Raw genomic sequence first — 14,072 nt, forward strand, 5'->3', positions numbered from 1 at the left:
GCAGACTACCAGATCTAAAGGATGAAGCAGACAGCACGCAAGAACAGAGGGGCAAAGAAGGTGGAGACAGGGGAATTCTAAGAAGGGATCAGAAATGCTGGCACTGAAGACAGGCAACAGACATGAAGAGCACCTTTACTGGATTTACCGGAATCTGCGGACTGGGTGCAGCTGAGGAAAGACTCTCTGAACTAGAGGACATGTCAACAGAAGCTCACAACATGGAAGGACAAAGAAGAAAAAAAGTTCTGATAAAAAATTTAACGGAAGGTCCAAGAATGGTGAGCCTACTACAAAAGGTATATATGCCGTAAATGTTGTAGGAATGATGGGAGGAAGAAGGATGAAAGAAAGGCATAGAGGAAATATTTGAAGTAATGATGACTGATGATGTTCCCAAATTAATGTCAGATACCAAATCACAAATCAAGACACTCAGGGAACAACAACACCAACAGAAAAGATACAATGATACCTAGGCATATCATATTCAAATTTCAAAGATTCAAAAATAAGAAAACACTTTTAAGAAATAGAGGGATAGATGCCTTACTTAGAGAGGAACAAAGATAGGAATTAGCACCAGTGGGTCCCCAGAGACCATGCAGGCAAGCTGAAAGTGACACAGGACACCCCACCCAGAGTGAATTCTAACATGGAAGTTTGGGTGCTGATGGTGTGTGGAGGGTAGAGAGCAGATGGTAACATCCCACTCAGATTCACTGGTAACATAAAACTTAGGAAAGAGGTCAAGGCTAGCAATTGCTGTGTTTTCAAATAAAAATAGTGGAAGGTGTGAAAATGGATGGGTCACTGAGAGAGAATGATTATGGGAACACAGGAAATAGCCTTAGGAGTGTGTAGATCCAGGCAGACCTTGGAGATATTACAGGTTCAGTCCCAGATCACCAGAGTAAAGTGAATATTGCGAATTGCGATAAACTGAGTCACAAAAATGTTCTGGTTTCCTAGTGAATATAAAAGTTATGGTTACACTATACTGTAGCCTATTAAGTGTGTAATAGCATTATGTCTAAAAACACAATGCATATCAACAAACACAATGTACATAGCTTAAGAAATAATTCTGTGCTAAAAAAAATGCTCACCATCACCTGAGCTTCAGTAAGTCATACTCTTTGTGCTAGTGATTGTCACAAACCTTCAATTTGTAAAAATAAAAAACAAAAACAAACAAAAAACAACCCACAGTGTCACGCCTGTGTGAGAATCACTGGGAGCAGAGAACCACGAAGGACACGCAGAGAGCAAACAGTGAGGGGGGTATGCAGGGACACGGAGAAGACGGCTCCATGGGGGAGGTCAGCGGGGTCAGGAGGCAGGGAGAGTTGGAGCAGCACGGGACTGAGGAGGCAGAGCGGGAATGGCAATTAGAAGGTGACAGGTGACCTCTGCGGGAGCAGTCTGCTCTGGGGCACACATCATGCCAGAACGCTCTGAACATGAGGGGAGAGACAGGAGCAGGCTGGTCTGAGGCTCCCACAATAGGGCAGCATCATGATGACTCAGAACATCTGGGGAGGGAAAGAATATCTCTTTGTCTTTAATTATTATTTCCACTTAGGACTTCCCCTTAACTATATTACATTTTGAAAGATTTTTTTCTCTGAGAAATACTGCACAGGAGAGACACTCTGGAAAATCTTCCTGACAAAACAATTCCTTTATTGCTTTATATGTAAATGTCAGGTCACTGTTTTAGGGATCCCTCCAAGAACTGAATGGAAGTCACTCGCTTTCTTGCATAGGTAATGTTTCCAGGCCTGTTCCTTCACCACAGATACAGCATCATTGACCTCATCCTCTGCTACCCCGGAAATCTCTCCAGATCTGGCTTGGATCACTGCCTGTCCATATGACTCAAAGCCTTGACAGAATATAAATAATTACCAAATACCGTATCCATCCAGAGTGCTGCTATGGATACATACCCACCCGTGGACTGTGAAGTCTGGATGCCTGGTGTTAAGCAGCCTAATAAAGGAAGAGACAGATCTGTCTGGCGTGTACGGTTGGGAAAGACATCCCCGGAAAACAGTGACAAAGTATGCAAAGAAACAGAAACTTTAAATAACTTCGGTGTTCTGGAACTATAAATAGCACTAGTGTGGAATGAGAGTAAACTTGATACATGGGAATGATAGGAGAAGACAGAAGAAACGTCAGGGGGAAGAACTAGCAGACCAGAGGAGCACCGAGTCCAAGTGCGGTTTCTGGACCACAGGTGTGACGAACAGTGTGCAAAATCTCCCAGAGGTCCCATGACTTCTAACTCAGAGATTCCTGGGTGACCTGATCAAGGGTGAACCCCAATTCCATCCATGGTGATTTAAAAACTCCCTATTGTGACTCCTCTAATCCACACTTTCCACACATTCTGAGCTGGCTCATTACACATGCGAACGATCCCGTGTGCTCTGAGAAAAATGGAAGAAAACCAGTGAAAAACATGTTTTTATGACTGCCACCCTCCTGAAATAACCTTCCAGTATATGCCTTTTCCTCCTCTCTGGACATCTCACTTTCTCTCTGGCTTGTTTCCTTGCACAGATGTTTGATTTGAAAGTGATGTCATAGTTGGGTTTAAAAGATGACATCCAGGACAATTAATGGCTAAAAGAAAAATACTTAGCATCACAGAAACAGGCAACTGAATGGAAATCTTCTTTTGTGAAAGAAAATGTTCCAACAGAAGGGAGCATTTGTCAGACTTTATTCCCAGGATTACATGGGGTTCTGCAAGAAAATGATTTCCCAAGAGTCTTTGAAGAAGGTTTATTTATTTTTTTGTTTTTTTAAGTGAACAGGAGGAAGCCATTTTCAATGTTATCGAAGTATAGGACTGCATGCCTCGGAGGACTGCTACGCTGCCTTCAGCTGGTGGGCCACAATCTTGAGTCCACATCTAAAGACCACCACTGTTTTCAGACCACTGTGTTCTCTCACTGTCTTGTTCTGTATGGAAATTATTAATTAGTACCTATTAAGTACAGATTACACCTGCCACTTTTGTGATAACTGAGCTGGGTGATTAGCATTTTTGCACTTTATTGTATGTTATCATTCAAGAAAAATTTTTATCTTTATTTTTTTTTAGGTTATCTTTTGTCTTTCCTATTTTTGTCTATCGCCTTGATGGTGGGGAGCCCAGAAAATTCTACAACATTTCACAACCCTGTCATCTTTTATCTGCACTCAAACTGTAGGCCCCTATAGTGGTAACAGAATTTGGCCATAAAATAATTACAGATAAAGTAATTTAATCAGCAAAGTTGCTCAATGAAATAGTTTGATAAAAAATTATTGTCTAAGATGATTCATAGCCTAGTCTATGGCTTTTTGGGTGTACTATGGGGTTGTTTCACAAGTTTTTGTGTTTCAATTTTTTTTTAATTTATAATAAAAATTTGATAAAATAGTACTTCCCTAGTACTTTAAATCCACAATTCACTTTCCATCTATTCAATCATCACTGTGCTGGTTGAAATAAAGAACATGCACAGCTACTTAGATTTCTCAACCATAGGAGCTAGCTGGACAGAGCAACTATGTATCTGATTGCATGTTGGTCAAATTGTTTATGCCCAAATGCTTTTGTAACCAATTAATCACAGCTCTCCCTTCTATGCTTTGGTATGCTCATCTTCAACTATCTGATTACTTTTCCTAACACTTCTGATTCCCTTGTTTATAATTCTTTCAATCTTGCCCACTTACTTCTCACATTCTTATTCTTGCTAACCATAAGATTCATTCCCTGAAGATCTCACATTGGTTGAGACCCTCAAGTTTTCCCTAATGTATTGCCTCCTTTGCCAGCACTCTTCCCTTTACTCACCTGTGTCACTTGGTAGGTCATCTTAACAACTGGAGTCCCTAACACCCACCACCCTGCCATACCCATCTGGCCATCCCCAAAACCAGAACCCATTCAATAATGCAGCACAGCTTAGTGGTTAATGAATTATATCTGAATTCCCAACTCCACCTCTTATTACTGCTCCGACCTTAACCTGCATCATTTACCCTCACTGTATCATGGTTTTCTCCTGGGCAATAATGGGACTATTTCAACAGGACAAGGGAGACCTAATATGCAGCTAAATTAGCACTTTGAATAGCACCTAACACAAAGTTAGTGCAAACTTTTTACAAGGTTGTCTCATGTGACAACCTTTGTGAATGCAATGGAACTAGACCAACACATACTAAGGTGACCCTGACCTTGGGCTCCTTACCTAATCTCTGAGAGTTTCATCCATAAGTTGGGGGTAATAACAGTTGACTTATAGAGTAGTATATGAGCATTAAGAGAGGTAACTCATGTAAAGCAGTTAGAAGAATACCTGGCTCACAGTAAGCATTCAATAAATGTTACTATTCACACTCCAAGTTCAAGGTGATGATTATTACTAGAATCAGTCACAGACTGGAGACACTACATATGGTGGACTTCAAACCAGCCAGACCACTGTGCCACTAAACACCCGCCTTCTCGGACTCTTCTTGTGATTATTTTACAAGATTGACTAGAATTATGAGGTCCTCAAACATTAATTACTTCAACCTCCAAACCTCCCTGCAAGAGCATATCCATATAGGAGCCTGCACGTATTTTATTCTCGACTTGGAGGGTAAGGTCTTCTTCTGCCTGGTTAAACCTACCACATTAAGCTCTTCGCATCCTCTCTCGCCTTTTCTGGGTCCATGCTTATTTAGTTATTTCTGCCCATTGGAAATTAATATCTCTTCCTCCCACTTGCTTTAAGATTTGCAAATAGCTTCTCTTTCCTCTCTTCCCCATGCCTTCTTTCCCCTTGCTCGTCTTTTATTGTACTGTCTTTTGTGATACTGTGTGGATAACAACTTATTTTCCAATGAAATACTTCCAATGGTCAAAAGATACGGTAGAGAGAAACACCAATTAACGAGAGTATTCATTTAATGAAAATCTGCCACTTTTTATATTAAAATGCTTAAAATCATGTTTGTCACACCAAAATAAAGCTAATTTTATATATATATTAAAATAATCGATTTCCTCTAAGTTTCCTTTTTGATGGTAATAAAAACATAAAATAATGAATAAACTTTCTATATCTGTTACAATATTTGCCTATTTTATATTGCATAAAATCTTAAGTTCATGGATGATTTGCTGTGTTGGACTATATATTAAACTAAAAAGTTAAGAAATATTCATGTGTACAGCCAGGAGCTAGACAATGGGAACTCATTCCAAAATTCACATGTTTGAATTATAAATGGAGAATTCAATTATCATTGTTTTCTATTAAAAAAATAGATCTCCTTTCCAAAAATAGACTCACTAATGAGGCATATGCAAACAGAAATGCATCATTAAACTTTATGATAGTAATGAAAAATTTAGCTCAATATTCCTAGAAGAAAGAGCAAGTAAACTTTCTCTTCTTGCTCTAGAAAATATAATAAAATTGTCAAATAGAGAAGCCATCAAGGTGTCTGAGGCCAAAACATGGAGAGCAAATATTACCAAGTTCTTAGGCAGTTTATAAAACTACTGTTACATTTTTCGATTTTGAGTTGTTATTGTCAGATGCTAAAATTTGAAAGGTGATGGAAATGATATTTTGCTCATTATAAAAATATTCATCTTCTTGACTCTGTAACTTTGTATAAGTTCTTCTGAAAAAAATTTGAATCCCCAAATTGTATAAGCTTCAGGCCTCACAAAAAAAATGAATCTGCCTCAAGTCCTATATATAGGAGAGAAGTTGGTGATTTTAGAGAGAAAATGAAAAAGAGCCAAAGACTTAAAAAATCTGGACAATCAGAAATAGTTTAGCAGTACTAATCAAAATAAAGACTGATTTGGACAAACTAAAGGAAAAAAACACCTAAAGAAAAAAAAAGCCAGAAAGCTGAAGCGAGGAACCATGTAAATGCCCCAAGTTAGGCTACATCAAAACAAGATCGTAAACATCATACTCAGTTCAGCAGACATAAAGGGAATACTGACAGCCATAAACATCAAGGCTACAGCTTCTGTATGTATATCATGGGAACAAAAGAGAGATAGAGAGACCATAGACAGAAAGAGAAGTGGTTCAACCTACCAACTGGGAAGGAATGAAATTAATATTTTGACGTCAAACAAGTAGTTTTGGGAAAAGGATCAGAGGTCTAAAAATGCACTACAGAGTGCCATTATAGGGCTACATTTTAACATCACACTTGGTCCCCCCGCCACTGCTGTGGGACACCCATCGCCTAAGGACAATGCCTTATGAGAAGGCTCTCCAAAGATACTCTCCAATTATACCACATATACAATGACACATATCACACACACACACACACACACACACACACACACACACACACACACACACAGGCAGGTGCACACCGAAAGGCTGCCATTCTTCTGTGGCATCATCACCTCAAATTAAAAGTGAGCAATCACACATTGTGTACTTAACATGCGAAAGGCATAGACCTCCTCCACTCAGAACACTGGGAAGACAGAGTTGAAAGCAGTTAATGTTTGGAAGACTTACTATATTTCTTAACTTACACCTTTTTCCACCTGACAAGAATTGTCTTATAAACATTTTGTCTGTATCAACAGACTACCAATGAATTTTGTGTATATCATGTATACCTTTTATATTTATTTTCCTTCTGTATACAGGTGTGATATGAACTTGTAAATAGAGTAGCTAAAACCACATTTTTCTCTCAAATAAATAAAGTAATTCAAAATAAAGTTTAATCAATATTAACTTTTTAAAGAATCATCTATAACAAAAACTGCTCTCTCATTATCCATATGTAAATTTCCATTCCTCACTAAAGGGAAAGCTTTGAAAACCTGTTAGAGAAGGGATAACATAAAAACTATTTCTACAAAATATGTGTACAAATTTCAATTAAACTTATACATTTTCATTTTAGCTTTAAAATGAATATGCACAAACTTTTAAGTAACTAAAATACACATAATGATAACATACTGAGTTAATGTATTCAGTAATAATTTATCCTTTTTTATTAGCAGATTTCAGTAAAATATAGGGTATTATTGTCACGAATCAGGAAACTGTCAATGTGTATAATTCAATGGGTTTAGCCTGTATTTCTAAATAGTAACTATTTATGATTCAGATCGTGAGTTTCACTGCTGTATCTGTCACTCTGCTGATCTCTAGGGGGGTCTTTAAAAATTCGGGCAGTATTTTAGAGGGATTATCTTAAACGAACCCAACAATAAGCCCTTGCATATGGCTGCCAGTAGGTGGAGCAGAGAACATAATTTATTGCCCAAGAACAAGGACAAGGGAATGAAAGTCAGTTTATTTGGAATGAAACAAATCTGCAAATGAGATTTTCTTCAAAGGAAATATGTCCTATATGTGTTAGATTTAGTTTGACTGGTTACTGAATCAAAATAAATAACTGTATTAAATAATCAATCTTTTGCAGGAAAATAAATTAAATTTACAAATGGAGGCAATGTTCGCATATTACTTATTCAAATCAACTAAAATTAGCTTTCTTTTCATAAAACTTTTACAGGGACAAAGACTTTTTTGATGTGCTCATTTAATAAGGGTGCTAAACCCAATCCTGTTTTTCAGGTGATGGGATGCATAACAAGTAGTATTTTCTGGGAAATATAATTGACTAATCCTATTATGTTTGCAGCAACAAATTAACCTTATTACTACTAGTAAATCGTGATTGATTATTTATGCAAATATGTTACCATGTTCAGCTTTCTGATTGAAATAAACATATAGAAAAGGTGCTTTAATATGACTTGAACTCCTTAATTAATAAAAACCTGAGAGGTCTATTAATTTACTCATTGAAATATCAGTTATTTAGTTTTGTAATTTCTACTTATGCTAACATATTTGCTTGTAGAAAGATGAGATAATATTAGAAGATATTTTAGAACCTTTAAAATATATATTGGATTTGTACTAAAATGAGCTTAAAACTGACTTTCAAACGATGCCATCAGTATTAGTATGTCTGTATATCAGCATAATCATCCTAAAATCATCAATACACTAAATAACTCATGATCTTATTTATTTCCCGTGGCTGAATTTGCAAATACAATTTTGGCTTAGAAATATATTCACCTTTTCTGAAGCATTATGTGTCTGAATTAATGTTTTATTTCTACTCCTCTAAGATAAACTATACCAGAATTATGAAAGTTTAATATTAGATTAGTTTTCTACAACCTAGATTACAGTAATGTCTAAAGTATTGGAGCTACCAAAAAAAAAAATGTTTCTCTCCTTGCTAAAATACTATTAGGATTTTTTTAAAGCAAGTTAACAAAGCATTTCTTATCCTGATAAACTTCTTATAAAAATGACTTACACTTGAATATTTATTTAGTAAATTTTCAAATAGCTGCAAGAGTTCAGAGTTGAAACTAACACAAGACTTACAAAATAAAGACTCAACTCATACTTGGCTTTTATTTTGTAATTCAATGTCTATTTAATGAAGTTTTTCAGTCAACATCTGACCTGGCAATATTTTTAGATCTGCAGCTTAAGTGCCCCACAGTAGCTAAGTCATGCTGAGCAGATCAGCAATAAGACCCAGCTTTAAGCACCTGTCTTTCATTCTCTGAGTCTTCTTTAGGTTTGTAAAACTCAAGTGGGTTTTTTTTTGTTTGTTTTTGTATTTTTCCGAAGTTAGAAGCAGGGAGGCAGTCAGAGTCCCGCATGTGCCCTACCAGGATCCACCTGGCATGCTCACCAGGGGGGTTGCTCTGTTGCAACCGTGGCCATTCTAGCACCTGAGGCAGAGGCCATAGAGCCATCCTCAGTGCCCAGGCCAACTTTGCTCCAATGGAGCCTCGGCTGTGGGAGGGGAAGAGAGAGACAGGGAGGAAGGAGAGGGGGAGGGGTGGAGAAGCAGATGGGCGCTTCTCCTGTGTGCCCTGGCCAGTAATCAAACCCAGGACTTCTACAGACTGGGCCAACGCTCTACTGCTGAGCCAACAGGCCAGAGCCAAAACTCAAGTGTTTTTATTAAAATAAAATAGTCAACGAAGTCAGTAAAATCATAGACATGAATGGTTGTTAATTTCAGTTTCAGTCACTACCTATACAAGCTGTGAGGGGAAGCTTGTCAATTTCCCTTTACTGAAATACAATTGTTTGGCATCCGACTGAAACAGGGTTGAATGCAGGCTCCTGTGGTTAGCAGTTATACATCCTAATACAGTATCAGAGAGAGTGAAGGTACTCAGAAACATGTTATTTGGATTAATTACCTCATAAATTTTAAAGTTAAGATTTATAGTCACCATATTTATTAAATCTTAGTGCCGCATATTTTCCTTTAGACAGTTTATAACTGTGACTTGTAATATCAGTTTTAAATTTCATCCTCTTTATATCATGATGAAAAAATACTTATTTAAAGCTAAAGAAAGCAAATCTGGTAGATAAAGTAAAATAGTTGAAATTTCCTGTACCATCTTGTCAGCACAACTAATCGCCTGACCAAAGTAAACAGATGACAGTAGGATCAAACCAACATTCTATTTTATTACCAAAAAGAAAAAAAGAGAAAAACAGGTTGCCATGGGAATAAAAGTGTTTCCTAGGTTCAAAGGCAAATCCTGTTACCTCTAGTTACTTGTGATCAACTACTAAGATTGCTATAACTAAGTTTACCAACTTGCCTGATTAAAAAATCCCTGATATTCCAAGAGAAGTATTTGAGGGCACAATTTCCCCTTTCTTGCTTTCAGGTCTGTGAAACCAGGTGTCAAATGTGGGGTGAGGGCATCATAAAGATTTCTGATTTTCATTAATAACTAAAAGAGAGCAAAGAAAGAAAATAAATGCTTCCAACAGCTAAGATAAACAGAAGAAAATGGAAGTGGAGAAGAAACAGTTTCTCCTTGGCAGGTTAAATTCTAACAGCCACATTGTTATCATTCACCTTATGCTCTCTAAGGGCCTGGCACTCTTTTAAATATGTTACATTTAATCCTTTATAATGTTTGTTCAAGGAGTCTCGGAAAATTCAAGATAATGCCCTGTTACTCACCCATAGGTGGGCGAACTTAGTGGCCCACTCAGCTCAGCCTGATGACAATGCCCATATTCCTTTTCCTGTCCCTCGAGCCTCAAAAACAATTATTTTATTTGGCACCAGGCAGTTCTAGAGGTCAGCAATCACTAAGCTGAAATCTACACACATTGATATTATCAGCATCTTATAAACAAGGAGAAAAATGGGATAGAGCACTGACAGCTTACATCAGTTAACACAAACATCCCTAAGACATAACGGTCATAGCATATGAAAATTCTCTAAGATCCATCATTAGAATCACGTGGTCTGTGGAATAATTTGTTAAGTTAGGCACTTAATTTTAAAACGAAAATGACATCAAAATAATTAAAAAAAAAAATGCTTATAAAGTATCTCCATAGTCTCTGGCACATGGTAAGCACTCCATAGGTATTTCTTATTGTATTATTTTTATTAGCAAAACAACTAATAATTTATGGACTTCCTAGATTATTCCATTACATAATTAGTATCTAAATAATCCTGAATAAAAAAAAATTAACATATGTTTCAGTTAAGTTGGATTTCACCATTTTAAAAGTTATTTTCTCTATTATACTACTCATTGTAAGTATAAAGAGCACAAGCAGAACTCAGATTAAGCAAGATTCACACTGCCCTGGCCAGAGAGCTCAGTTGGTTAGATTAGAGCATTGTGCTGGTACACAAAGGTTGCTGGTTCAATCCATGGTCAGGGCACATACAGAAACAGTGGGTCACATTTCTGTCTCTCTCTTTTCCTTCCTCCCTCTCTAAAAAATCAATAATAAATTTAAAAGAGAGAGAGAGAGATTCACACTAGAAAGAGGGTTCAGCATTATCAAAATGAACAACTCTACCTAAGACTTATTATCAGGTTTAAAGAAGTAGAGAATATAATTATAGCCCTCTTTGCTCCATCAAAGTCGAAATTACTAGTAACTAAAGTAAAAAAGAAATTGCCAAAAACAATTCTTGACTTGTAATTCTATATTTGAAAAACACAGCTCAATAATCATACTGCTAAAATCTTTACATTGTTATGGATTTTAATAATAAAAAGTGGAAATAGTTGAACATTTTATTTCTAAAACTATTTTTATATTACTTCTGAGTTTGAGTTTCCTTGCTTGTTCCATGAAGATTACTGAACTGTAGCAATCTAAGTAAATACTGAGATAGTCATTATTATTGAAAAGTATTGTTCAGACTAGCCGAGAGGCGAGAGGTGCAGGTTTGGGCTGCAAACGTGCACAGCCACCCCGTACTTACTCTGTTTTCAGAGTTGGAAGTCTCCAAGGGTGATACTGAGTTTCAGATCTCACCTTTCACTGCTGAGGTGTGACTTGTCCCATCTCCAAACACATTTAAATGTGTGATTCTAGCTAGAATTATGAGACTGAATTTGAAAGGCTAGAAGAAAAACTAAACAGCCAGAAATGGCTATTGCCTAAAGCTCATGTCACAAAACACCTCTACCCTCAAATTCATGCTTTTTATTTTATTTTTAGTTTAATACAATATTTTTTGTAAAAATGAGAATATGTTAATGATCCAATTACCCCATAATAAAAGTATTTGCTCAACAATTATTGTGTGAAATATTTTTTTTTGCTGTTGTGGCTATCCTTGTATTTATTCATTCATTCCATAAATTGTGAGCGTTTAAAATATACCAAGCATTAACCTTCCAAGAAAGAGTACAGAAGGGTCTATAGCCCTATGCCCTACCTCCTTCTGGTTCATTCACATCCACTCCCATATGTTTCCAAATACCAATAATTAGTGATGACTAACATTAAGTACTAATTGTGTATCATAAATACACATACACACACACATTCTCTTAATCTTCAAGACTACTATGAAGTAAGACTATTACTATTCTAGTTTCAATAATGAAACTAAGTTACAGAGTTTAAATAACTGGGGTGAGGTTGTGAAGATACTTCATGATGGGGTTGGAACTTGTAATTTGAATGCAGTGATTTCAGCTTCAGAAGCAATGTTTATTTGCAGTTTCATCACAAAATGATGGCAAGTACCTTTTCTTAGGCTTACTGGCCATTTGGCTAGTTCTATTGTGAAGTACTACTTTTAGAATTTGTCAATTATTTTTTCTTCAGTGAGAAGCAGGGAGGCAGAGAGACAGACTCCTGCATACACCCTGACTGGGATACACTCAGCAAGCCAACTATGGGACGATGCTCTGCCCATCTGGAGCTGCTGCTCTGTGGCTCAGCAACTGAGCTGTTTTTAGCATCTGAGGCAAGGCCATGGAGCCATCCTCAGTGCCCTGGGCCAACTTGATCAAACCATTAGAGCCATGGCTACAGGAGGAGAAGAGAGTGAGAGAGACAGAAGGGGGAGGGAGAAGCAGATGGTAGCCTCTTCATTGTGCCCTGACTGGAAATCGAACCCAGGACATCCACACACTCAGCTGATGCTCCACTGCTGAACCAACCGGCCAGGGCCAAATTTGCCAATTTTAATTGGATTGTTTTCTCTTTTTTTTGAGCTTCTTGTATATTCTGGACATAATTCCTTTATCAGATATATTTACTGCTAACATTTTCTTCCTGATATTGATTTAGACCATTCAGTAATATCTTTTGATCAGAATTATTTTTTTAATGAAGTCTACTTAATCATTGTTTTTCTGTATGGTAAAGATTTCTGGGTCCTATTTAAGAAATGCTTGCCTTCCCCAAGTTTATAAAGAAATTTTCTTATGTTTTCTTCTAAAAGGCTTTATAGTTTAGCTAACATATTTATAGCTATAACTTATCACCTTAATTTTATGTATTGTATAAGCTAAGGGTCAATATTCATATAAAAAGGCATATTCATGCTTTTTAGAACCATATTTGTGAGCAGAACATTCTACATGCAATGTGTTTTTTCTTAGCAAGCAACAAGATCCAAGGCCCTGAAACTCTACCAGCTATAAGAAAATAAGTTTCTACCTATTCCAAAACCCACATTTATTTTTCTGTGTGAAGATGCAATTGCTGAGGGACTTTTGTTAAAAGCTGCCCCTAAAATTTGCACCAGAATTTGGAAAGAGTGCCATAAAATAGGCATGCTAGCTCAGCTTAATAACTGGTTAGTTTCTGATCAATTCGCAAGCCAATCATGAGCTGCCGGGAATGGGTTTGGAAAGCGAGGTTATGCGCTCCATGTTGTGCTATCACGGCAGGAGATCACACTGCTGACTTGGGCCTTTCTGCCGGCACGGCACGGTGTCAGCTGCCTCTATAAAGCCCTTGTCACATACCGCTTGGTGGGCCTGCGTGCACCTCCACAGCAGTGTGGAATTGAACGCGAAGTAGTGTCTTTGTGATATCTTTCAACAAGTCATGTCCCATTCAGGCTGCTAGTTTGTCTCTGTCAGACCAGGGCCCCGGTGGCTTACGGGAGCTGTCAGGGACAGGTAGACCAACCTGCTTCGTGCTGAGGAGGTAATGCATCTTTCGGGCTTGGTAATCTCTTTTCTTCTCCTCCCTCTCGAGCTCGGCCTTCTTGTCTTCCCTCTCTTTCATCTCCGCATACTCATCCAGAGCCTCCCTGCATCAGAACAGTCTGAGGTGACTTATGACACTAACAATCTGCTTACATTTTCATGCTGCCACTAATGACAAGTCAGTTTTTGAGGGGCAGCCATTATCCACATCCGTCAACATCAGTGATGTGATCTGTCTTAACTGCACATTCTCGGTGGATCCTCTAAAAAGCATTTAAAGAGATTTTTCAGTGGCTGAATTGTTAAAATCAAATATCTGTATCGTATAATTAATCCAATGGTCGAGAAACTATATCAAATGCAAAATAAGTGAATTACTGTATTAATTTCTTAGGTTGAAGATGAATGATTTCAGACACACTTTAAATATCCCAAGAAAATATTTGATCTGCCGATACCCTTTAAATTTTGAATTTTTATGTATAAATCTCTAATCATTGATTTTGTGCAC

At 37.3% G+C, this 14,072-nt stretch overlaps 1 protein-coding gene across 1 annotated transcript in view; it reads right to left on the reverse strand.

Moving 5' to 3' along the window:
- Positions 1 to 14,072, reverse strand: part of SPATA17 (spermatogenesis associated 17) — a 106,339-nt gene that overhangs the window by 44,097 nt on the left and 48,170 nt on the right. The window contains exon 6 of the mRNA XM_066253512.1: positions 13,542 to 13,665. Coding sequence (XP_066109609.1) covers positions 13,542 to 13,665 — 124 coding nt within the window. The remainder of the gene's footprint in view (positions 1 to 13,541; positions 13,666 to 14,072) is intronic.

Source organism: Saccopteryx bilineata, chromosome 1 (assembly GCF_036850765.1).
Source record: "Saccopteryx bilineata isolate mSacBil1 chromosome 1, mSacBil1_pri_phased_curated, whole genome shotgun sequence".
In the NCBI taxonomy this organism is placed as follows: Eukaryota; Metazoa; Chordata; class Mammalia; order Chiroptera; family Emballonuridae; genus Saccopteryx; species Saccopteryx bilineata.